At 39.2% G+C, this 26,760-nt stretch overlaps 1 protein-coding gene across 1 annotated transcript in view; it reads left to right on the top strand.

Moving 5' to 3' along the window:
- Nucleotides 1-26,760, top strand: part of LOC148352542 (low-density lipoprotein receptor-related protein 1B-like) — a 583,719-nt gene that overhangs the window by 366,928 nt on the left and 190,031 nt on the right. Inside the window, exons 24-28 of the mRNA XM_088353080.1 lie at nt 1,603-1,807; nt 7,947-8,111; nt 11,088-11,332; nt 18,794-18,925; nt 21,676-21,903. Of these exons, the coding sequence (XP_088209206.1) occupies nt 1,603-1,807; nt 7,947-8,111; nt 11,088-11,332; nt 18,794-18,925; nt 21,676-21,903 (975 nt within the window). The remainder of the gene's footprint in view (nt 1-1,602; nt 1,808-7,946; nt 8,112-11,087; nt 11,333-18,793; nt 18,926-21,675; nt 21,904-26,760) is intronic.

Raw genomic sequence — 26,760 nt, 5'->3', positions numbered from 1 at the left:
CCTCGGGAAGGACACTCGTTTTGAAACACTCAGAAATAAAACAGTCATGTATTATGTACGCCTAGATGGTAAGGCGCCCGCTTTGAGACTGGGAGGTTCGGGTTCGCGCCCCGGCCGAGTCATTCCTAAGACTTAAAAAGTGGTCGGCGGCGCCCTCTGTTGGCTGCGGCTGCATCGGCTCGCTACAACGGGTCAGGTGCAATCGACATTTCGTTCTGTGTACATTGTTACACAGAATGACAATACAAGGAAATTATTATTATTATTATTATTTGATCAACATTTGTATTTTGTCAAAAGGTGGTTTATGTAACTTCAAAACACTATACATTTTGCCGCCATCTTCTGGCTGAAATCATCACTGCAGCTCCTTTTGTCGGACGCGGAAGTACGCGAAACTCTTAGATGCGCTCGAATAAGCTTTTCCGTTTTCAGATTTTAGGGTATTTGGGTTGGCATTTGGACTGGATTTGAAACAGTCCTTTTCTTACTTTCACCATTTTCAACCTAGAAAAGAGAAAACTGCGACCACACGCGTGGTGGAAAAAAAATAGATATAAAGGCTTTGTGAACTCAGTTGGGCAATAACACATACCTAATAGAGAACATATTTTTAAGGACACCTCAAACTACATACCCCCACCTTTCAATCTGTATTACTTTGTATTTTCATTTGTTTTCATTATTTTTTTTATTGTTGTTTTATTTGTATTTTTTTATTTATTTTGCTTTAATTTTATTTAATTATCTTTATTTTTTATATTTTTTTTATTTTTTATTAGTGTTTTCTTCTTTTTTTTTTAAGTTGCATTCATTATAATTTTTTTATTTCATATTTTATTTTTATTTTTTATTTTCAAGCACTAAATTTGATAATGCATACAAGTAATGTATTTTGTACATAGGTTTCAGTTACATCATTGATTTAATTGTCTCATAATTTTTATGTTTTATTTTATTTTCGTTTTACTTATAATTTATTTTTGTTTTGTTTATAATTTTGTACATTATATGATTTTCATTTTTATAGATATAAATGACAAATAACAAAACAAATGACTTTATTTTATCAAATATCTTTGAAACACTCACAATTAAAGCCAAATAACGTTACTTGTCTGTTATATTATAATTTAATTAATTTCATTTAAGTTTTGATGTATTTTTTAGATTTTAATTTGTATTTTAATTTATAAATTAATTTATTTTTAATTTAATATTGATTAAATATCAATTACTTTTAAAGCTATGTTTTGATTTAATTTCAAAATAGTGTATTCATTGTATTTTTTTTTAATTTTGTTTTTTGTAGTTCTATTCCATCTTTATTATTGTTCTAATTCATTTATTTTTTTGTTGTATTTTCATTTTCATTATTTTTTAATTGATTTTAGAGGGTTGAGGGACACTGGGGACAAGAACTAAAACTTTTTTTTTTTTTTTAATAAATTGTCAGCGAGCGAGAGTCAAAAGCGTGACGGACCATATGGGGCCCGCAAGCTTTAGTTTGCCCACCCCTTGTTTAACTAGAACCTCAAATAAGTGTTTTATGCATTTATGGTGTCTTTCTTGGTGAAATGATATCATTTTTGGGGGTTTCAGGTGTGAGCGGTATCGAGGTGGTCATCCAACACGGTTTAGCGACCCCGGAAGGACTGGCGGTGGACTGGATCACGGGAAAACTGTACTGGATCGACAGCAACCTGGACCAGATCGAGGTGGCCCAACTGGACGGACTCATGAGGACCACCTTGATCGCCGGAGGGATGGAGCATCCTCGGGCCATCGCTCTGGACCCGGGACAAGGGTACCAGACCACTTTGTACCTTAGTATGGAAGACAAGACCGCCCCCAGATTATGATGTTAACCCCTTAAATCTGTACCTATGGTAGTCAGCGAATGTGTTCTCAACCTCTGGTACCCTAAGTGAAAAAAAATAAAATATTAAAATAGTATATCTCATCTCATCTCATCTCATTAGCCGTACCGCTTATCCTCATTAGGGTCGCGGGGGGGGGGGGCTGGAGCCCATCCCAGCCATCTCCGGGCAATGGGCAGGGGACACCCTGAACTGGTTGCCAGCCAATCCAAGGGCACACAGGGACAACTAATTCGCTCATTCACACCTAGGGACAATGTGGACCGGCCAATTCACCTGAAATGCATGTTTTTGGAATGTGGGAGGAAACCGGAGTGCCCGGAGGAAACCCACGCAAACACGGGGAGAACATACAAACTCCGCACAGGAAGTCTGGAGCTGGATTCGAACCTACGACAGGTTCCCATGACATGAACTGTGCCGCACAAGCGCTAACCACTGCGCCGCCGTGCTGCCCAGAATAGTATATAGTAAGTACAATTTATATGCACTATGTAAAGGAAAAAAATAATAATTGTATTTACCTTTGGAGCGTTGTAACCTGAGTTGGTACAGTGGAGTAGTTGGTGGATGCAGATGGGGAGAAGACAGCGAGGTATTTAAAAAAGGTATCGATACTGATTTGTGCTGATTCGTTGGTTTTATCGCCTCCTTATTCTTAATCATTTTCTCGATCGTCGATTGGTTACAGCCATATTCCTTTTACTATACATTATCATTAATACTGTTATTGATGATTGTTTATTTACTTGCTTGACTTACTTACTTGGTTACTATCGAAACAAATTATTTTGAAGCACTTGGATCTCCTTCTATTACCATAATTCTATTGACATTTTTTTTTAAATATTACAGAACCTTTTTAGCTGGGGAAAATAACTTCAAATTAAACTCTTATAAGGTATCCAATAGTGACCATTTCACAATCAGGAATTAGACTCAAGACTTTTCAGAGGAAGTGTTTGAAAGTCCTAAATATACGAACACGTTAATATGATTTATATTAGTTTGAACTAAAAAGATTTAGTGACATTTAGCTGAGACAAGGATGCTTGGAATGTGACAAAGAAGACAAGGAACTAGCAAGGAACCAAGGGGAATGACTACTAATAAAGGTAGGAGAACAGTAGAGAGAGCCACAAAAAACATCATGGGTGCAGGATCGTGACAGTGTGTCAATAACATTGTGGTTTAATATGTACACATATATGCCGAATTAGGTTTTTGTAGCGTAACCCCCGCGCTCATAGCAGGTACTTGCCTTGCATGCTATTTGGTTAGTTAGTGTGTAAAAGGGAAAATGTGAAGCACATTGTAAAGCGCTTTGGGAGGTCTTCATTGACTTGAAAAGCGCTATAGAAATGCAGATTTACATGACATTACATTTACAATGCATGGACCCTCTTTGTGTTTATCGAAACTTTGTTTCCACGGTGATCATGTTTTGTTTTTGCTTCTTCCTTTAGCATCACTGCAAGTTTTGAAATGAAATGAAATGATCTGAATTTATATAGCGCTTTTCAAGTCAATGACTTCCCAAAGCGCTTTACAGTGTGCTTCACATTTCCCAATAGCAGCCTTGGATTGCAGCCATCTAAGACGCTAACCTGCTTATTGGGAGTATTAGGGGTTCACTGTCTTACCCAAAGACACTTCGACATGTAACACGGACAAGCCGGGATTCGAACTGGGATCCCTTGATCCCAAGACGAGCGCTCTACCTCCTGAGCTACTGCCGCCCCTAGACCCACAGCTAAACAAATTCACGTTTGTTACACGAGATCCGAAAATGAACTAAGAAAGAGAAAGGCATTGTGGGAAATATTTCAGCCAATAGCATATCGGCATCTTTATGAACAGGGTTGGGTAGGGTTACTTTAATTGGATTAATTTTAATGACTTCTGGTCTACTCCAACACCAAATATGCTAATAAAAGACAAAAGAAACTAAATATGAATAAAATGATGACTCACAACACATGGTAAGCTTTCTCTCCTGGCTTTGATCTCTTTGAATTCCGGCAAAACGAACATAAAATGCGACAGAAACAAAATGAAAATAAATTCAAACAGCTTGCCAACATCATTTTTGCCGTTCCATGTATTCCGTTACTCCCCAGGCCTGCATAAAATTGAGTCATTTTATTCCTATTTAGTTTCTTTTGTCTTATATTAGCATATTTGGTATTGGAGTAATCCAAAAGTCATTGAAAGTAATCCAGTTAAAGTAACCCTACCCAACCCTGTTTATGAAAGGGTCACAACTTGTCATCAGTTAAGAACCCCGTAAAATATAAACGTAAATCTCTATTAATCCCCACCTCCCTTATATACTCAGGCGAGACTATTTTGTAGTCTAAAACCCCCAAAAACTCAGATATCCCTAAAATCAATTTAACACTCTTAAGACGTGAGTAATCTCCTATGCCAAATTTTATGGCCGTCCAGCGTGGGATTAATGGCCTCTCTCCGTACTCTCCCTGTCCCGGGCAATAAATCTAATCTCATTACTGGAATCCACTCAAAGTTCGCCGAGGTCCATTGATAAAAGAGCGCCCGATTCCGTCCGTCGTGCGGAAAATCCTCGAAAGGGTTTCAATTAAGGAATGTACCGTGACTGCCCAATAATATAGATAACCCATAAATCCAGTTCCTCTACATGCACAATTGGAAGAGGTAAAGAGGAGACATGACCAAGTTGTATTACTACTATTTTTCATGATACAAGCTAAAGCTCAGAAGTCTGTTTGATAACAACAACCAACTGTGACTGATTACAGTCCACTTTTTAGTGTCTTCAGATGCACAATTGAAAGAGGTAAAGAGGAGACACGACCATGTTGTACTAGTACTTATATTAAAAATCTTTACGAGGAACATCAATTATTTGAATATTTGAAAGTAGTGTCAGCTGATTATGGCCTAGCTCCTCACTGTCTCGGGCACATTATAAAGAGGTTGAGATGAGACACGACCAAGTTGTGCAACTACTATTTTTCTGATACTCGCTAAAGCTCAGAAGCCTGTTTAATAGCAACAACCAACTGTGACTGATTACAATCCACCTTTCAGTGCCTATACATGTACAATTGGAAGAGGTAAAGAGGAGACATGACCAAGTTGTATTACTACTATTTTTCATGATACAAGCTAAAGCTCAGAAGTCTGTTTGATAACAACAACCAACTGTGACTGATTACAGTCCACTTTTTAGTGCCTTTACATGCACAATTGGAGGAGGTTGAGAGGAGACAAGACCAAGTTGTGCTACTACTATTTTTTATGATACTCGCTAAAGCTCAGAAGTCAGTTTATTAACAACAACCAACTGTCACTGATTACAGTCCACTTTTTAGTGCCTTTACATGCACAATTGGAAGAGGTAAAGAGGAGACACGACCAAGTTGTACTCCTACTTCTATTGAAAATCTGAATTTTTTTTACTGAGGAACATCAATTATTTGAATCTTTGAAAGTAGTGTCAGTTGATTATGGCCTAGCTCCTCAGTGCCTCGGGCACATTATAAAGAGGTTGAGAGGAGACACGACCAAGTTGTACTAGTACTATTTTTTTATGATACTCGCTAAAGCTCAGAAGTCTGTTTAATAACAACAACCAACTGTCACTGATTACAGTCCACTTTTCATTGCCTCTCCATGCACAATTGGAAGAGGTAAATAGGAGACACGACCAAGTTGTATTGCTACTATTTTTATGATACTCGCTAAAGCTCAGAAGTCTGTTTAAAACCAACAACCAACTGTCACTGATTACAGTCAACTTTTCATTGCCTCTCCATGCACAATTGGAGGAGGTAAAGAGGAGACATGACCAAGTTTTACTGCTACTATTTTTTATGATACTCGCTAAAGCTCAGAAGTCTCTTTAAAACCAACTTTCACTGATTACAGTCCACTTTTAGTGCCTTTACATGCACAATTAGAGGAGGTAAAGAGGAGACACGACCAAGTTGTAATACCACTATTTTTCATGATACTCGCTAAAGCTCAGAAGTTTGTTTAAAACCAACAACCAACTGTGACTGATTACAGTCAACTTTTCATTGCCTCTCCATGCACAATTGGAGGAGGTAAAGAGGAGACACGACCAAGTTGTACTACTACTATTTTTCATGATACTCGCTAAAGCTCAGAAGTCTGTTTAATAACAACAACCAACTGTCACTGATTACAGTCCACTTTTCATTGCCTTTACATGCACAATTGGAAGAGGTAAAGAGGAGACACGACCAAGTTGTACTACTACTTCTATGGAAATTCTGAATACATTTTAACGAGGAACATCAATTATTTGAATCTTTGAAAGTAGTGTCAGTTGATTATGGCCTAGCTCCTCGGTGTCTTGGGCACATTATAAAGAGGTTGAGAAGGGACAAGACCAAGTTGTGCTACTACTATTCTTCATGATACACGCAAAAGCTCAGAAGTTTGTTTAAAACCAACAACCAACTGTCACTGATAACCAACTGTCACTGATTACAGTCCAGTTTTCAGTTCCTCTACATGCGCAATTGGAAAAGGTAAAGAGGAGACACGACCAAATTGTAATACTACTTCAATGAAACATCTGAATACATTTTAACGATGAAAATAAATTATTTGAATCTTTGAAAGTAGTGTCAACTGATCATGGCCTAGCTCCTCACTTTCTCGTGCACATTATAAAGAGGTTGAGAGCAGACACGACCAAGTTCTGCCAGAAAATCACAGTATATGGTAATAAGGAACATAAATGGTTAATATTTTTGTAGCAATACTCTATTATTGTTTTTCTGAATTTTTGTACTATTTTTGCTGTATTTTGTAGTATGTCCATAGTAGTCAATGTTATGTATATCTGTAGTAGTATTTTTATAGTCAAATATTACTGTATTATTATTTTAGTAGTATGTTTGTCGTATATCCATGGTATAATTTTAGGAGTAATGCTGTTTGTGTATTTTGCAGTATTTCTGTTGTAATACTTCTGTAGTAGTATTTCTGGTAGTGTTTTGTATCATAGTATTATGAAGTGGTATTTTTGTAGTATTTCGAATGCAGTATTTTAAAAATATTTTGTAAGGTTTTTGTAGTATTCCAGTAGTTTTGCTTTTGTCATATTTCTTTAGTATATTTGTAATATGACTGTAGTTGTATCTTTGTAGTAATTCTGGGGTAGTAATTCTTTAGTATTTGTATCATAGTCTTTTTGTAGTATTTCTATATTTTTATTTTTTTTCTGAATGAAAAAAAAATAATATATGAGGTTCTTGTTCTAAACCACTGTATCTGATATTTAGTTTTGTAGTCCTTTTGGAGTATTTCTGTAGAAGTTTTTTTGTTGAAAGTGTTTTGAGGACAAAGTTAGCACCCAAAAAGGTAACCGCTCTTTAGGGCCCCCTAGTGGTCGCTTAAATCGCTTACGCCTTGGGCTGACTGCTTTAAACCCAGGGTTGGGTAGAGTTACTTTAACTGGATTACTTTCAATTACTTTTGGATGACTCCAATACCAAATATGCTAATAAAAGACAAAAGAAACAAAATATGAATCAAATGATGACTCACAACACATGGTAAGCTTTCTCTCCTGGCTTTGATCTCTTTGATCTCCGGCAAAACGAACATCAAATTTGCACAAAATTGAGTCATTTTATTCATATTTAGTTTCTTTTGTCTTTTATTAGCATATTTGGTAATGGAGTAATCCTAAAGTCTTTGAAAGTAATCAAGTTAAAGTAACCCTACCCAACCCTGTTTAAACCCAACATGTACTCCAGAGACAATTCAAGCCGAAGTTTTTGAAGCTAAGCTTTAAAAATCTAACAGCAAAATCCTCAGATTGACGGTCAAATGTCACTGGTTTTCAACCTGATAACTGATATCTCATCCCCTGCCGATGACTGTCAACCCCGAACCCCTTCAGCACCATCTTGAATATCGATAAAAACAAAGAAAGGACCAAATCTCTCACAAGATGGAGGATAAACTCAGGACAAAATCAAACCAATCATCGTGCATCCCTTGTTTCGAGATTTTGATTCTGTTTTTTTGGTTGTGTCATCTCAGGGTTCTGTTCTGGACGGACTGGGACGCCACCTTCCCCCGAATCGAGGCGGCATCCATGAGCGGGCAAGGTCGGCACATCGTTTTTAAAGACATGGAGATCGGAGCCTGGCCCAACGGACTCACCCTGGATCATCTGGAAAAGAGGATCATTTGGACCGATGCACGGTACGGTAGCCTACGAGGGTCAAAACCGGAATCAATTATGGTGTTTACAAAGGCCTGCATACCTAAAACTAGTGTTGAGTTTGAAATGTAGTCACACTCACGATAAGGAGAGAAGACATCAAAGTAAGAACCCGGGAAAGGGGCTTTCAAATGAGATAATTCCATCATGTCCTAGAGCCCTCCCTCCTACTTCTTTTTTTTATGAAATCGTCAAGGTTACAAAAAAACAGACCAACCCTGAAGGGCGTGGGTATCAAAGGAAAACAACATGATTAGTCGATAGCCACGATGATGTAATGGATAAAAGGAGTGTCTGAAACTCATGAGAATAACGTAGCGTTTTGTTGCGTCAAACATTTGGTTTGCTTCTTTTGAATCTTTCTTCTGGCTTGATTCCTAACCACTTATCGATTTTTCTTGCGTTCTCTGTGCGTCTGATATGCAAATGCGCAACCTTATAACGCTCGTTAAAGTTTATTATAAATCTACTTATTACATTCATTGCGTGTTTTCCATCTGCCATCGGTATGTACCGTATTTTCCGCACTACTACTAAAAGCCTTTATTTTTTTTCAAAAGCTGACCATGCGCCTTATAATACAGTGCGCCTTATTTATGGATCAATTTTAAAATTGCAAAGTTTTCCAACTAACTTGCAGCCGCCGACTCGATTTTCCCCCGAACGCCAAGTAGTACGCGGTGGATGCTGGTATTTATTTACCGGCGTTTCATTGGCTAACCAATGTGTCAATCATCATTTGAATCGATCACTATTGGCTAAAGTTATTCGGAGGTCAAGGGGCGGATCCTTTTTATCATTTACAGGCTGGCATTGGCTTGAACGGCAAAACATAGCCTGCAATTGGCCGAAAAAGATGTGTCAATCATCAGTTGAATCGATCACTATTGGCTAAAGTTATTCGGAGGTCAAGGGGCGGATCCTTTTTATCATTTACAGGCTGGCATTGGCTTGAACAGCAAACAAAGCCGCAATTGGCCGAAAAAGATGAATGTGTATAGCATGTGGCTGACGGCATAGAGAAAGCATTTTTTTCAATTCTGTATTTGTAAATATTGTATTCTCCTGGATTTACTACCCTCACGGATATAAGAGGACATTGGCTGCACATTATTATGAACACAACAACTTCGGTGAGCTACTCCGGATTTTATATTGTCCCTGTATCTTGTTTCAGACTGAACTCGATGTTTCTGTGATAAGCGGTGCAGATAATGGATGGAATGGAGTGTCTATTTTTAAATTAAACTCAATTCCAAGTGTTTATTGTCATATGCACAGTAAAGTTGCGAGCGAAAAAGAAAATAGATATTAAGGAATGGTTGGCATTTCTTGAATCCCAAGACTTTAACCTTCCGAATGATGGAACGATGCATTTGAGTGACATCGTACGGACATTTGTGTCTTTGCAAGCTTTGGGAATGTTAAGGGGGTAATAAGTTGGACTGAACTATCTGACTGTTTTGTCGACGTTCCCATTGTAGCGCCTTATAATCCGGTGCGTCTTATGTATGTCAAAAATAGGACCAAAAACTATTTTTTCGGGGTGCGCCCTATAACCCGCTGCGCCTTATAGTGCGGAAAATACGGTACCTGTATTTACTCAACTTCATTTATGCAATGTTTGTGTTGCGTCGTCTGCTACAAGTCATGTGAACTCCTCTTTTCACGATGTTTTTAATGTACGTTTACATTTTGTAGCGTCATTAAATTTGTTAGCTTCTTTTGAATCGTTCTTCTGGGGCTGAGGTTTTGGCTTGATTCCTAACCACTTCTCCATTTTTCTTATGTTCTCTTCGCGTCTACTTTGGAAAATGATATGCAAATGGGCGATCTTATAACGCTCGGGAAAGTCCGGAAGCAGGAAGTTATTCGATGCAGGCTTCTGATTGGCTGCCGAGTATGCAGATTGCCAAACGAACCGAAATTCCGAAATTTCCAAAACGAACGAAGATTTCGAAAATCGGAATAAAGCAAACGTTTGATTTGAAAGATTTTTTTTTTGTTTTCTTTTCTTGAAAAAAAAAATGTGCTCAATTGAACCCAATTTTTTTGCCATTGTTTTTTACAAATGAAACCCAATAAATTTATTTCCTCTAAAACAGTTTTACAAAACGTTAATGTATTCATTTTTTTCAAGGCAAAGATTGCATTTTTAGGGTTTTGTAATTATTTTGTGTTTTTCCTGAAATATTTTGCTTTCCTGGGATTTTTGGTTAAATATTTCCCATTTGTACCCCATTGTTTCAAATAAATTAACCAAAACAATTTTGAGGAAAAGGTATTATTATTGTTATTATACTTTTTATTTTTGTTTTCAGGGAAATAAGTATTTAAAAGTATTGAGTTAGCATACATTTTTCAAGACCAGAACGGAGACAGGACGTTTCTCTCAGTTTTATTGGAAGAAAGGAAAGGGTTGCACCCACGATCCGGTCATCGCTGGACGCGGGAAGCAGGTCGCTCTGAACGCGGAATTGGGGCTTCTGTGGCGAGCAATGGCGGTGTCGGGAACGGAAAAACTGGTCAGTAGCCGGGACAGGGGAGCAAAAAACGTGGTCGGGATCGGAAACAAGTCGAAAGCCAGGAGAGGAGAGTAGACATGGTCGGGATCAAAAAACAGGTCGAAGCTGGGAAACAGACGAGAGCAAAAACAGGTGGGAGTCTGGGTTAAATAAGCTTGCATAGAGTACACGGAGGTTCGCAGATGGACTGACAACAGGTGACAGATAGACGTAGTGACAAGGAGCCAATCAGAGTCCGAGGCAGTTGGGGCCAAAGGAGCGGGCACAGGTGCATCACATCGGTAATCATGACATCTCACCTATTCTTCAAATTATAAATAAAAATACAATTATTTTTTCTTTTTTTTTCAAAAATATCCTTTTTTTGTCTCATATATTAGTTTTTGTATGTTTTTTTGTTTTTTAAATATATATATATATTTTTTTTGACAGCTCGGACGCCATTTTCTCGGCTCTGTACGACGGCAGCGGCGTGATAGAGATCCTGAAGGGCCACGAGTACCTCTCGCACCCGTTCGCCGTCTCCGTCTTCGGGGGGGACGTTTATTGGACGGACTGGAGGACAAACACGCTGGCCAGAGCCAACAAGTGGACGGGACGGAACGTTACCGTCATACAGAAGACCAGCGCTCAGCCTTTCGACCTGCAGATCTTCCATTCCAGTCGACAGCCGCCAGGTACAAATAACGTCGGTAATACATTCTGAACTATTATGGATGAGTTCTCCGGTGCCTCGCTCACATTTTGAAGAAGTAGAGAGGACACATGACCAATATATGATACTACGATTCTAACTATATTATTTAATATTAGATTAAGCTCAGAAGCCTGTACGGTCACAACAGCCTGGGCCATATGCTTGATTATGGCTGAGGTATTGCATACCTCACACACATTATTAAGAGGTTGAGAGGATACACGACCAAGTTGTACTTATATCAGTTAGTATGATGCTTGCTAAAGCTCAGAAGCCCATACAATCAGCCTGTGGCAACTGATTATGGCTGAGCTCTCTAGTGCCCCAAGCACATTATGAAGATGCTAAGAGGATACACAACCAAGTTGTGCTATTACTTCTATAGAAAATCTAAAGTTTTGCTACTACTGTCCTATATAATTCTCACTATAGCTCAGAACCCTGTACAATCACAAGAGAGTTGCGACCATTTACTATTGCTGAGCTTTCCAGTGCCTCATGCACATTTTGAAGAAGTAGAGAGGACACATGACCAATTTATGATACTATTATTCTAACTATATTATGTAATACTAGCTTATGCTCAGAAGTCTGTACAGTCACAACAGCCTGGGAAATATGCTTGATCATGACTGAGGTATTCAATACCTCACACACATTATGAAGAGGTTGAGAGGATACACGACCAAGTTGTGCTTATATTAGCTAGTAGTAGCTTGCTAAATTTCAGAAGCCCATACGATCATATCAGCCTCTGGCAACTGATTATGGCAGAGCTTTCCCGGTGCCTCAAGGACATTACAAAGAAGAAGAGAGGAGACACGACCAAGTTGTGCCTATGCTATTTAGTTTTATGCTTGCTAAAGCTCAGAAGCGCATACAATCATATCAGCTTTGGCGACTGATTATGGCTGAGCTCTCTGGTGCCCCAAACACATTATGAAGAGGTAAAGAGGAGACACGACCAAGTTGTTCTATTACTTCTAAAGAAAATCTAAACATTTACTACTTCTATCCTATATAGTTCTGTAGCTCAGAACCCTGTACAATCAAAATAGAGGGTTGCAACCATTTACAATTATTGCTGAGCTTTCCAGTGCCGCGTGCACATTTTGAAGAAGTAGAGAGGACACATGACCAATTTATGATACTATTATTCTAACTATATTATGTAATGCTAGCTTATGCTCAGAAGTCTGTACAGTCACAACAGACTGGGAAATATGCTTGATCATGACTGAGGTATTCAATACCTCACACACATTATGAAGAGGTTGAGAGGATATACGACCAAGTTGTGCTTATATTAGCTAGTAGTAGCTTGCTAAATTTCAGAAGCCCATACAATCATATCAGCCCGTGGCAACTGAGCTTTCCGGTGCCTCAAGCACATTATAAAGAAGAAGAGAGGAGACACGACCAAGTTGTGCTTATGCTATTTAGTTTTATGCTTGCTAAAGCTCAGAAGCCCATACAATCATATCAGCCTCTGGCGACTGACTATGGCTGAGCTCTCTGGTGCCCCAAGCAGATTATGAAGAGGTAAAGAGGAGACACGACCAAGTTGTTCTATTACTTCTAAAGAAAATCTAAACAATTACTACTTCTATCCTATATAGTTCTGTAGCTCAGAACCCTGTACAATCAAAATAGAGGGTTGCAACCATTTACAATTATTGCCGAGCTTTCCAGTGCCTCGTGCACATAATGAAAAGGTAAAAACAAGACACGACCAAGTTGTGATGATAAAATCAAAATATAGCTTTCAGTCTGTATGAGAGCTTTCAATCTTAATTTAATCAGTGTTTCAAGTTGGGAAAATACTCAATGTACTCACCAACACAATCTGAGCCAGTCAACTGATTATGGATGAGCTCTCCCATTCCTTGCGCATATTACGGAGCGGTAAAGGCAACACAACCAAGTTGTGGCACAAATTCTATAGTTTATCAAAATATATCCTATAAGGAACATATATTATTAGAAACTTTCTGACGAGTCGTGGCGGCTGATTATGGCAAGCTTTCCAGTGCCTTGTGCTCATTATGAAAATGTTGAGAGGAGACACGACCAAGTTTTAAAGAAAATCAAAAGGAATTCAAATGAGAAACATACATGCTTGGAATCGTTCAACCAAGTAGTGTGGCTGAGCTCTCTCGAACCTCAAGGACATTATGAAGAGGTTGATAGGAGACACGACCAAGTACTGCTACCACTTCTATAAATAATCCAAATAAATTTAAATAAGAAACATGGGTGCTTGGAATTGTTCTACCTAGCCGTGTGGAGTGATTATAGCCAAGCTTTCCAGAGTCTCCAAAACATTATGGAGAGCTTGAGAGGCGACACAACCAATTATTGCTACTACTTTTATAGAAAATCTAAATTATTTCAAATGAGAAACATAAATGCTTGGAATCGTTCTACCTAGTCGTGTGGAGTGATTATGGCCGAGCTCTCCAGAGTCTCAAGAACATTATGAAGAGGCTGAGAGGAGACACGACCAAGTATTGCTACCACTTCTATAAATAATCAAAACAAATTCAAATGAGGAACATAAATGCTTGGAATCATTCTACTTAGTCATGTGGAGTGATTATGGTCGAGCTTTCCAGAGTCTCAAGAACATTATGGAGAGCTTGAGAGGAGACACAACCAAGTAGTGTTACTACTTCTATAAAAAAATCAAAATAAATTCAAATGAGACATATAAATGCTTGGAATCTTTCTACCAAGTAGTGTGGACTGATTATGGCCAAGCTCTCTAGAACCTCAAGAACATTATGAAGAGGATGAGAGGAGACACGACCCAGTATTGCCACCAGTTCTATAGAAAATCTAAATAAATCAAACGAGAAACATAAATGCTTGGAATCATTCTACTTAGTCGTGCGGGGTGATTATGGCCGAGCTCTCCAGAGTCTCAAGAACATTACGGAGAGTTTGAGAGGCGACATAACCAAGTATTGCTACTACTTTTATAGAAAATCTGAATAAATTCGAATGAGAAACATAAATGCTTGGAATCGTTCTACCTAGTCGTGTGGAGTAATTATGGTCGAGCTCTCCAGAGTCTCAAGAACATTATGAAGAGTTTGAGAGGAGACACGACCAAGTATTGCTACCACTTCTATAAATAATCAAAATGAATTCAAATGAGGAACATAAATGCTTGGAATCGTTCTACTTAGTCGTGTGGAGTGATTATGGCCAAGCTCTCTAGAACCTCAAGAACATCATGAAGAGGTTGAGAGTAGATACGACCAAGTATTGCCACTACTTTTATAAATAATCTAAATAAATTCAAATGAGGAACACAAATGCTTGGAATCATAATTTTACTTAGTCGTGTGGAGTGAATATGGCCGAGCTCTCCACAGTCTCAAGAACATGGGGAGCTTGAGAGGAGACACGACCAAGTTGTGCTACTACTTCGATACAGAATTAAAATAAATTAAAATAATAAACATAAATGCTTGGAATTTTTCTACCAAGTAGTGTGGACTGATTATGGCCTAGCTCTAGAACCTCAAGAACATTATGAAGGGGTTGAGAGGAGACACAACCAAGTAGTGCTACTACTTGAATTGAAAATAAAAATATTATCTACTGAATAACATATATGCTTAGAATATCTCTAACAAGTAGTGTTGACTGATTACAGCTAAGCTCTCTGGTACCCTGTGCACTTTACAGTAAGAAAAAGATGAGACAACCACATTTTGCTATTATTTCTAAAGAAAATTAAAAACTATTCTAATAAACATCAATACAGAGAAAGGTTCTAAACAAGTGGTGTCAGCTAATTAAATACAATAGGGAAAGATTATATTTCCTCTCGTGTACCCACCCCAAAAATTAAATATGATCCATGTTTTTTTTGTCTAGAAATATAATTTAAGCTAATTCCTTTTTCTTTAAAAAAAAGACGCTAATTAACGTTCATTCACGGCAACAACATAGCGCCGATCTTATCTCATTAAGCGCCCCCTTCATTTGCATTATTTCCACAATTCCTAATTGAAGACTCAGTTGAAGTGCCAACCGGCGTAGAATCCGCCATTATCGCGAATGCTAATCAGGTTTATGTCGATTTAACGCTTCCTCCGCTGTCACCGATTCATTATCGTCATTTCCTTCCCGTAGCCGAATTAGCATTATTACAAATGCCGCCGATGTGTTTCTCCGTACCGGCGTGCCTAATTCTTTTTGTTTTTCAAGAATGATAACGAATGTGGAAACGTGTGAGAGGAAGGTGAGGAAGAATGAGAAATGTAAAGCGCAGCAGTCTCACTGGTGGCTCGGTAAACATAAAGCAACGAGCGCTAGCTAGCGAAAGCGGCGGCGCGGATTAGACAGTACTGTTACTTTCATTTGCATAAATCATGAAGCTTTGATTTGATTGGCAGCTAGCGCTAGCAAGAAAAAATGGAGGATAATAACAAAGGAGTATTATACGTGTGCTATGTGTGTGTGCCTCTTTGCAAGGACGCTAATTAAAGTCAGTAGCTGAGCCTTGCATGTGATGCAGAGTCCCGTGATTCAGGCATCTTCCACTTTTTTCCACTGTTTCTTTCTTTAGTCACTCGTGGCTTTCCAATAGCCGCTATTGTTATTGTTAGTTGGTCCGTGTAAATAAAGCTCGACTATCATTCACCTTCCACAGCTAGCCAGGCAAGCGAACGTCCTATGATTTAGGCACTTTCAACTTGTTTTCTCTGTTTCCTTCTCGAGCCACTCGTATTACTCACTTTGTCTCTTTCTCACTTCCTCCTTCTCTTTTTCCATCTATCAGTCTTTCTTGCTCCCTGTTCTCTTATTCCCACTGTGCCTTTCTTTCTTTCTTTCACCATGTGCCTCTCTTTTCTCTCTATATTTCTTCTCATTCATTATTACACTCTACTTTTCTTTCTATTTTTCTTTTTCTCTCTTTCTCACTTCCTCCTCCTCTTATTCCACCTCTCTCTGCCTTTCTCGCTCCCTCTTCTCACTTTCTCACAACGTGCCTCTCTTTTCTCTCTTTTTTCTCTTTCTTTCTTTCACTTTGTGCCTTTCTTCCTTCTCATTAATTATTTCATTCTACTTTTCTTCCTTTTTTGCTTTTTCCCTCCAATTTTCTCTTTTCTTTTGATCTTTCTCACTTTTTGCCTCCTCACTTCTTCCCACTCTTACTCTGTTTCTCTCTTCTAACTTCCCCCCTCTCTATTTTCATTTATCCCTCTCTTTCTCCCTCCCTCTCTCTTCTCTTTATCCACTAGTCCGGCCCCTGCAAGAGTCCTTTTTCAACCACGCGGCCCCTGAGTTTGATAGATTAAGAAAAAAAAAATCAAGTCTGCTTAAAAATGACACTGACAAGCCTGCTCTGGTGGCTTTGCCGTAACATTTCTTCTTCCCTCGCGACTAACGGCAGCTGGCATTCATTTATACCGCATCGTTCGGTAAAGCGCCTTTGCCTCTACAAGAAGGCGGGTGACGGGACCGATTCCATTTTTGGGAATCAGTGCCTGCATCAAGGCTCCCGACTCTGGTGACGGCTACGTATGATTCACTTCTCAATACTTTTGTTATGGTTACCTCTTCCTTCAAAATGAATGATGTTTCATCCTTGAGTTTTATCAGCCCACCACAAAACGGAATACTGCGATTCAGGCGTTTTTTTCCACTGTTTCCTTCTCCAAAGACTCCTCAGCCACTTGTCTGGAGAGTACAGCTCGCCGCTAATTGTTATTGCAACTGTTAGCTGCCACTGCTTTGTCTTTCAATTCACTTGGCTGCAGGCTATGGCTCTTAGCCAACCGCTATTGTTATTGTTAGCTACTCCAGCTTTGTCTTCGCCTTCTACCGCTGCTCATGCAAGCAGGCAACACTTTTCCCCACTCTTTCCCTCTCTAGCCACTCATGTTGGCCACTTGGCTGCTGGCTTTGGCTTCCTGCTAGCTGTTAGCCACCTGGCAGCAAGCCATTACTCGCTGCTAGCCGCTATTATTGGTAGCTGATCTTGCTTTGTCTTTCACATGTGTTCATGCAAAGGATCGTCTCATGGTCCCGTGACTAAGGCATCTTCTTCGTTTTCCCCACAGTTTCCTTCTCTAGCCACTCATGTTAGCCACTTGGCTGCTGGCTATGGCTTCCTGCGAGCTGCAATTGTTATTGTGAACTGTTTCTGCTTTTATTCAAAGTCTGCAGCTGCTCATGCTCTGTCACTTGATTCCGGCATCAAGTTTGTTTTTTTTAACTATTTTCTTCTTTAGCCACTTATATTAGCCCCCTGGCAGCAAGCCATTACTCGCTGCTAGCCGCTATTATTGGTAGCTGATCTTGCTTGGTCTTTCACATGTGCTCATGCAAAGGATCGTCTCATCGTCCCGTGACTAAGGCATCTTTTTCGTTTTCCCCACTGTTTCCCTCTCTAGCCAGTCATGTTAGTCACTTGCCTTAAGGCTAAGGGTTGCAACTACCCACTATTGTTATCGTTTGCTGCTCCTGCTTTGTCCTTTGCAGTCACTCGCTTTCCACAGTTGATCATACAGACAGATGTCACTTAATTCTGTCATTTGGGCATCCAACATTTGTGTCCACTGTTTCCTTTTCTAGGCACTCAGGTTAGCCATTTGGTTGCAGGCTATGGTCTGCCTATTATTGTTAGCTTCTCTTGCTTTGTCCTTCAGTGTTGCAGTGTTCCATGATTGGAGCACTTCCCATGATTCAAGCATCTTCCACTTTATTCCTCTGTTTCCTTCTTTAGCCACTCAAATTAGCCACTTGGCTGCAGGCCATGGCTTGCTGCTATTATTATTTTTCGCTGTTATGTATGAATAAGGCTCGCTTTGTCCTTTGTAGTCACTCGCTGTCCACAGTTGATCATACAAACAGATGTCACTGAATTCTGTCATTCGGGCATCCACCATTTGTGTCCACTGTTTCCTTTTCTAGGCACTGAGGTTAGCCATTTGGCTGCAGGCTATGGTCCGCTGCTATTATTGTTAGCCTTTATTGCTTTGTCATTCAGTGTTCCTGTGTTCCATGATTGGAGCATTTCCCATGATTTAAGCATCTTCCACTTTATTCCTCTGTTTCCTTCTTTAGCCACTCAAGTTAGCCACTTGGCTGCTGTTATTGTGTTTAGCTGTTCCGTATAAATAAGGCTGGCTTTGTCCTTTGTAGTCTTTATAGTACTCGCTTTCCACAGCTGATCATGCAACCGAGCGTCGCTGAATCCCGTCATTTAGGCATTGACGATTTGTTTCCACTGTTTCCTTCTCTAGTGGCTCATGTTAGCCATTAAGCAGCAGGAACTTAACATAAGGAACTCAAGTTCAATCTCAGTTCCTTCTAGTTTAACCGTTAGTAGTGTTATCTTCTTCACTTGTACAGTTTTTCGTTCATTTCGAACGGGCGTTAAGCAGGTATACCCATTTTAAACTTTTTTCTTCGTTTTCAGCTTCTAACCCATGCCAAGAAAACCAGGGACGGGGTCCTTGCTCCCATCTGTGCCTCATCAATTATAACTCGACGGCTTCCTGCACTTGTCCGCACCTGATGAAGCTCTCGCCAGACAAAGTATCTTGCTTTGGTGAGCGCAACAGATTCCACATTTTCCATACTTTTCTCTCATGGACAACTTCCAATTGGGACAATTATTTGAGTGTTTTGATTGACAGCAATAATATGTTTGTGTTTTGGTGCGTTTTCTTTTTTGCCCGGGCCTAATTTGCCCAATTATTGTGTCCAATGGTATCAGACTGAATGTGCTTTCTCTGCTTTTGTTAAAATCCTTTTAGAAAACTGGGACAAGGCACTCTATGTCGCCACAAAATCTCAGGGTGTAATTATTTTTCTATTCATTTATTTGTATTTATATACTTTATCATTTCTATCTATAATTGTTTTTATTCACTCACTCCTGACAGCGAGGCACCCAAAAAATGGCCACTATTTTTAATGACGAGCTATGAGAGTAAAATAAACAAAAGCAAATCATTATATATATATATATATATATATATATATATATATATATATAACATATATATAACATATATCAAGGAGAAAAATAAGTACTTGAACACCCTGCTATTTCTCCCACTTAGAAATCATGGACGGGTCTGATTTTTTTATCGTAGGTGCATGTCCACTGTGAGAGAGATAAACTAAAAAGAAAAATCCAGAAATCACAATGCATGATTTTTTTAACGATGTATTTGTGTGATACAGTAATATTACTTTACATTCATTTTTACTTCTTTCCTTATTCTAATCCCTTTTTAAAGGTGATTATAAAAAAAATAACAAGCAAATCAATAGGTACATAATGTATGTATTCATTATGATATTTATAAAAACAAAAGGAAATAAAATAATCATTTATTCTATTTTACTAGATTTTTTAACAATATTTAGAGTCAAATTCTCAAACTAAAACCAGATAATGAACAAAACATGCAGCTTTTTTTTATTTTTGCAGCCGGTTTGAGAATTGTTTACATGCTTTTTTTTTTTTGCTAACTTCCAAAAATGTGTGTTTGGCATTGAGTTACTTTGCCATTCTTAATAATAATATAGTCTAAATACCATATAAAATACACTTGCCACCCCTGCCACCAACTCTTTGACCTAGAGGTCTTTCAAAACGAGGTCAAACAGGCTCAGTGACTGCTTCTTCTTCCCCAGGGCCACCACAATCCTAAATGAGCGCGAAAAACTGACATATGAGTATTTTTATTAGTGTTGTTGTTTCTGCTAAATGTTATTGCACTATTGTTTCTATGTACTATTGTTTTCATTTGAAAACATTGTGCTATTATAACTATAAAGATAGATAGATGGATGGATGTCTAGATGGATAGATGGATGGATAAATGTCTAGATATATAGATGGATGGATAGATGGATGTCTAGATAGATAGATGTCTAGATAGATAGATGTCTAGATAGATAGATGTCTAGATAGATAGATGTCTAGAGAGATAGATATCTAGAGAGACAGATGTCTAGAGAGACAGATGTCTAGATATATAGATAGATAGATGTCTAGATAGATGTCTAGATAGATGTCTAGATGTCTAGATAGATGTCTAGATGTCTAGATAGATGTCTAGATGTCTAGATAGATAAATAGATAGATAAATAGATAGATGTCTAGAGAGACAGATAGATGTCTAGATAGACAGATAGATGTCTAGAGAGACAGATAGATGTCTAGATAGATAGATGTCTAGATAGATATATAAATGTCTAGATAGATAGGTAGATAGATAGATGTCTAGATGGATATATAGATAGATGTCTAGATAGATATATAGATAGATGTCTAGATAGATAGATAGATGTCTAGGTAGATGTCTAGTTAGATGTCTAGATAGCTAGATAGATAGATAGATAGATGTCTAGATAGATAGATAGATGTCTAGATAGAAAGATAGATAGATCGATGTCTAGATAGATAGATGTATATATAGATAGATGTCTATATATATATATATATATATATATATATATATATATATATATATATATATATAGATAGATGTCTAGATAGATAGATAGATATAGAGAGATGTCTGGATAGATAGATATAGAGAGATGTCTAGATAGATAGATATAGATAGATGTCTAGATAGATAGACATAGATAGATAGACATAGATAGATAGATATAGAGAGATGTCTAGATAGATAGATGTCTAGATAGATATAGATAGATGTCTAGATAGATATAGATAGATGTCTATATAGATTGATATAGATGTCTAGATAGATAGATAGATGTCTAGTTAGATAGATAGACAGATAGATAGATAAATAGATACTTTATTCATCTCCGTAGGGAAATTCCCACTTCCAGCAGTATCCTTGTGTTGAAAAGTAAAATAATAAAATGAAAATATAGAATACAAAAATACCCAATATAACGTGTAGCTATAGAGTATTCAAATAGTGCTACATAAAATACACACTGTAATAAAAATATGCAAATGTGGGGATTGGCTTTTACTCCCCCGGGTGGATTTAAAGAGCCTCATGGCATGAGGATGTAATGTAACTGTTATTACATGATTATAACTTCCCATTCTCTAATCAGTACGTAGTAAATATAATTTTCTGCCTTTTATCCTGATAGTCTTTAATGTTTTTTTTCTTCTTTTTCAAGTCCATCACGTTTACTTCGGAGTGCCATTTCCAATCTCAGTGTTTTACCACAGTGCAATCCATGACAATAAAGACAATTTAATCCGATAATAGAATATTGATAAAGTAATTCAATTGAAAATGGTCCAAAGTAAGTTTTTCTATATTTATTTCTCCTCAATTTTCTGAACAACAGCTTTGAAACGCTTCCTCCTCTACGTTCGGCGTACGGAAATCCGAGGCGTGGACGTGGAAAACCCCTACATGAACGTGATGACGGCGTTAACCGTTCCCGACATCGATGACGTCACCGCCGTGGATTACGACGCGAAAGAGGAAAGAATTTATTGGGCCGACGTGAAGACCCAAACCATTAAACGGGGCTTCATCAATGGCACCCGGCTGGAGACGATTATATCATCGGGTAGGGAAAAATTCCTGCACTCGGTTTAATGTTAGAAACATATCATGGTGAATAGGTTATTTGTGAAAATAATGGATTGGTGGATGAATCTGATGAGACGAGTTTTATATTTCTAATAAGAAGTCAGGACCAGAACGGAAACAGGACCCAAATATGTAACGTTTACCACAAGTTTTATTGAAAGAAAGAGGAAGGGCTGCAAGGGAAGCAAGTCGCTCTCGCACTCGAATTGTGAGCCGAACATGGAAGTGGATCTTCCGTAGCAAGCGGTGTCAGGGACAGAAAACTGGTCGGTAGCCGGGACTGGGAGAGAAAAGCGTGGTCGGGGTCGGAAACGAGTCGTAAGCCAGGACGGGAGAGTAGACGTAGTCGGGATCAAAAATGGGTTGTAAGCCGGGACGGGAGAGCGGAAGTGGTCGGGATCAAAACAGGTTGTAGTCTGAGTCAAACGGGAGCAAATACGGGACAGGCGGGAGTCAGGGTCGGAAAAGACTTGCCTTGTATGAACAGAGGTTTGCAGACGGACAGACAACAGAGAGTGACAGGACTGGGTTTAAATAGGGACAGCGAGCCAATCAGAGCCCAAATGAGCGGGCACAGGTGATTCACATCAGTAATCATGACATAAGATCGTCTTGCCTTTTGGAACGTCGCATGAGTTTTATCAGGAGAACGGATTAAAAAAAAAAAAATCGATTTCATACTTGGTTACAAAACACTTTAAGTGAATTCTATGCACCGTTTTAGAAGTTCATGATTTTCTAATCCAGACACTTAAGTAATCGAAGAGAAGGACTAATTTATTTTAAGGAATATATAAAAAACACAACACTTGGGATTAAATTAGAATCGGTAGATTGGTAGGTAGGTAGATAGATAAGTGAGTTGGTCGGTCAATCACTCAATAGGTAGGTTGGTACGTAGGTAGGTAGGTAGGTCAGTAGGTAGGTGGATCGGTTGGCAGGTGGGTTGGTCAATTGATAAGTCAGTTGGTAGGTAGGTCGGTAGGTGGGTTATAAGGTCAGTCGGCAAGTAATTTGGCAGGTAGGTAGGTAGGGCGGTAAGTCGGTTTGTTGTTTTTTAGTCAATCACTCAATAGGTAGGTACGTAGGTAGGTTGGTAGGTCAGAAGGTGTGTAGGTAAGTACGTGGGTAGGTAGGTGGGTTGGTCAATTGGTAGGGAGGTAGGTCGGTCGGCAGGTTGGTCCTTCGGTCGGTAGGTCAGTAGGTAGGTGGATCGGTTGGCAGGTGGGTTGGTCAATTGGTAAGTCAGTTGGTAGGTGGGTCGGTCGGCAGGTGGATTGGTCAATTGGTAAGTCAGTTGGTAGGTAGGTCGGCAGGTGGGTTATAAGTTCAGTCGACAAGTAGTTCGGCAGGTTGGTAGGTCGATAGGTAAGTAGGTTGGTAGGTGATTTAGTATGTCGGTCAGTTTGTAGGTCAGTTGGTACATGGGTCGGTCGGTCTGTAGGTAAGTAGGTCAGCTATGTCGGTCGGATGGTCTGTTTACAGGTCAGTTGGCACGCCAGTCCGCCGGTCGGTCAGTCGGTTGGTTATAAAAAATTATTTCACCCTTAGCTTTCATTAGAAAAAAAATGTGTTTTAAGCTTTTAACAATTTTAAACAATAGTTGAACATTTCTGATTCAAAAATGTTCATTACCAAGAAAACGTCTGAGGATAACACGGCTTTTTGTGAAAGGATACATTTCAAGGAATAGCTTCACTTTGGTACTTTTTGTTTGTTTGTGTTTTTTTGCATACTTCTTTATCTAAACAATGCTTCCCATAAACACTGGTCACTAGGGGCTGCCTACACCCTCTCAATTGCTGAACAGGGTAAGCCAAGGCAACTGAAGGAAGTGAGGGCTCCTCGATGTGTGGACAACAATTCCTACCATTCAGTCAAGTCACGTTAATTTGTAACGGTCACAAGCCAGAAACGGAGCTAGGACCCAGTAGCGTTCGTTTACTCAGTTTTATTGATAAAGAGAAAGAGCAGGGCTTGCTCCACGATCCGATGATTGACGATCACGGGTAGCAGGTGGCTGGAACGTGGAAGTGGCACTTCCATGTCAAGCGAGGATAATCGTAGACTGCAGGGATACTGATCACTAGTCAGGACGATAGAGCAAGGGCGGTATCGAGTTCAGAAAAGAGGTCGGCAACAGGTATCAGGCAGGAAACGGGGCAAAACAGGTCGGTGGTCGGAATGGCAGATCAGGGCAGAAACGGGTCCAGAAACAGGTCGGCAACCGGTATCAGGCAGGAGAAAACAGGGCAAGAAAATGTTGGAAGGTATGAGCTTGCCTAGCTGGGAACATAGGTTCGCAAACGGTCTGACGGCTTCCTTTTGGAAAAAAGGAGTCTCTGAACCAATCAACAATCATGACAGTAACGACCTTAATAACAATCAGGGTTGTACAGGCTACACACTACTATTACACCATCCCCTGATCTAAAACCTACATATGGGCAATGGAAAACTCAATACCTCAGCATGATGAAATGGAGAAACCTTGAGAAGGGACCGCACAGAAGGTCATGCCCCTTCCAGAATGACCAGGCTGCAATGGATGTTACAATAGCAAGTACAGTGGAACCTCGGTTCTCGACCATAATCCGTTCCAGAACCCTGTTCGAAAACCGATTTGGTCGATCACGGAAAAACGTTTTTCCCATTAAAAGTAATGTAAAATCGTTTTAATCCGTTCCAACACCCTGAATTCTTACCATGAACGTAAACATGAAGCTAACCCAGGCTAATCGTACGTCCGCGTTAGCGTAATCTTCCGTACGAAAGATTACGCTAACATGAACGTGTAAAAATTTAAAAAAAGGATTATGAATAGGATTTCTTACCTTTGTGGTGGACGGTGGGGAGAGAAAAATCATTAAAAGTTTTTCAACCTCTTCCAAAACTTGCGGCAGTTGCTTGCTTATAGCGCTAACTTCCTTAGCCGCATCACTCGATTTCACAGCCTCCTTATTCTTTACTATCGTACTGATCGTAGATTTAGCCATGCTGTATTCACTAGCAAGATCGGAAATTCGTACACCTCTTTCATATCCTGTCCTGCTTGCACCGACCTTCTTCTGAGGCAAAATTAGGGGCTAAAACACCCGTACGCCGCTCAGCATCGCACCCTAGCGTACCGGCGTTCGAACTCCGATTTTTTGACCGAACAGCGAAGCAACAATTTCTCTAAATTTTTGGTCGAACACCGATTTGTTCGAACTGAGAGGCGTTCGAAAACCGAGGTTCCACTGTAATACACAGACATCATCAACCTGAATATAGGTAATAACAGAATTCCCGGTTGACAGCTTCCTGAGGTCAACATCATTCACAAGCTATTGAGTAGAAGCGTAGAAACCTAGATTTAAACACTTCAACTGAGGTTGCAGAACCAATCTCAGAGGGCAGAGCATTCCACAGCACCGGAGACCTATCTCGCCCTTGTGTTTATGAAAATCATTGTTTAGATATTGAAGTATGCACAAAAGGTTAAAAACAAGCACCTAAAGGTCATTTATCGTATGGAAATCACTCCCAGGGGCTTGATACTCACTGTTCGGTAACACCAAAGCCTTTAGATGAGTTTAAAAACAACAACAACATGTTTTTATGTCTTGGCACTCTGGGACAATGCTTCTGAAAACGTATTTATACATACCTGTCAAGCTCCAGGGCTCCCCTTACAAACTGTCGTATTTTCCCTTACTAAATACAAAAAAAATCTTACACCATATTTTTTTTTTCAGACATGTTTGTTTATGTAGTTTCACATGTTATATTGTACATGTGTTGACATTTTGTTGTGAGATACTGAGTTGCTCGACATGAATGAGGTTTATTATAAAAAAGTTCAAAAATGAAGTCGCTTGGACGTTCACTGTAGAAGGAAAAAATACATGTAAATAGAATTACCATATTTTCCGCACTATAAGGCGCACCGGGTTATAGGGCGCATCCCCAAAAAATAGGTTTTGGTCCTATATTTTCCATACATAAGGCGCACCGGATTATAAGGCGCTACAATGGGAATGTGGACAAAACAGTCAGATGATTCAGTCCAACTGATTACCCCCTTAACATTCCCAAAGCTTGCAAAGAAGCAAATACGTGTCGTAGACACGTGCGGATGCGGTGTCCGTACGATGTCACTCAAATGCATCGTTCCATCATTCGGAAGGTTAGAGTCTTGGGATTCAAGAAATGCCAAACATTTCTTAGTTTCCATTTCATTTTTTGCTGGCAACTGTGTGGACAGCAAAGTAAGAATTTTATTGTGCAGGGAAACGGGGTTCTTTACTGTGCATATGACAATAAACACTTTGATTTGAATTGAGTTTAAAAATAGACTCATCACAGAAACATCAAGATCGTTCTAAAACAAGATACCGGGAAAATATAAAGCCGCATAGCTCACCTAAGTTCTCTTGCAGCCATCACGTTCAATAATGATACGTAACCGTGGTCTTCTTGCAACCATGAGTGTAGTAAATCCAGGAGAGTAAAATAGTTACAAATACAGAATAGTAAAAAATGTTTTCTCTATGCCGTAGTGCAACCCAACGTGTGATTCACATTCATCTTTTTTGGCCAATTGCAGGCTTTGTTTCGCCCCTTTAGCCTATGCGAGCCTGAAAATGATAAAAAGGATCCGCCCCCTTTACCTCCGAATAACTTTAGCCAATAGTGACTGATTCAAATGATGATTGACACATTGGTTAGCCAATGAAACGCCGGTATATGAATCCCAGCATACACCGCGGACGACTTCGCCTTCGGGGGAAAATCGAGTCGGCGGCTGCTTGCCTTAGTTGCAAGACTTTGCGACTTAATATTGATCCATATA

The sequence above is a fragment of the Urocampus carinirostris genome, chromosome 14, assembly GCF_059441175.1.
Source record: "Urocampus carinirostris isolate Australia breed hairy pipefish chromosome 14, RoL_Ucar_1.0, whole genome shotgun sequence".
Classification (NCBI taxonomy): domain Eukaryota; kingdom Metazoa; phylum Chordata; class Actinopteri; order Syngnathiformes; family Syngnathidae; genus Urocampus; species Urocampus carinirostris.
Note: the sequence above shows the minus strand (reverse complement) of the source record. Positions and strands in the feature narration are given on the sequence as shown.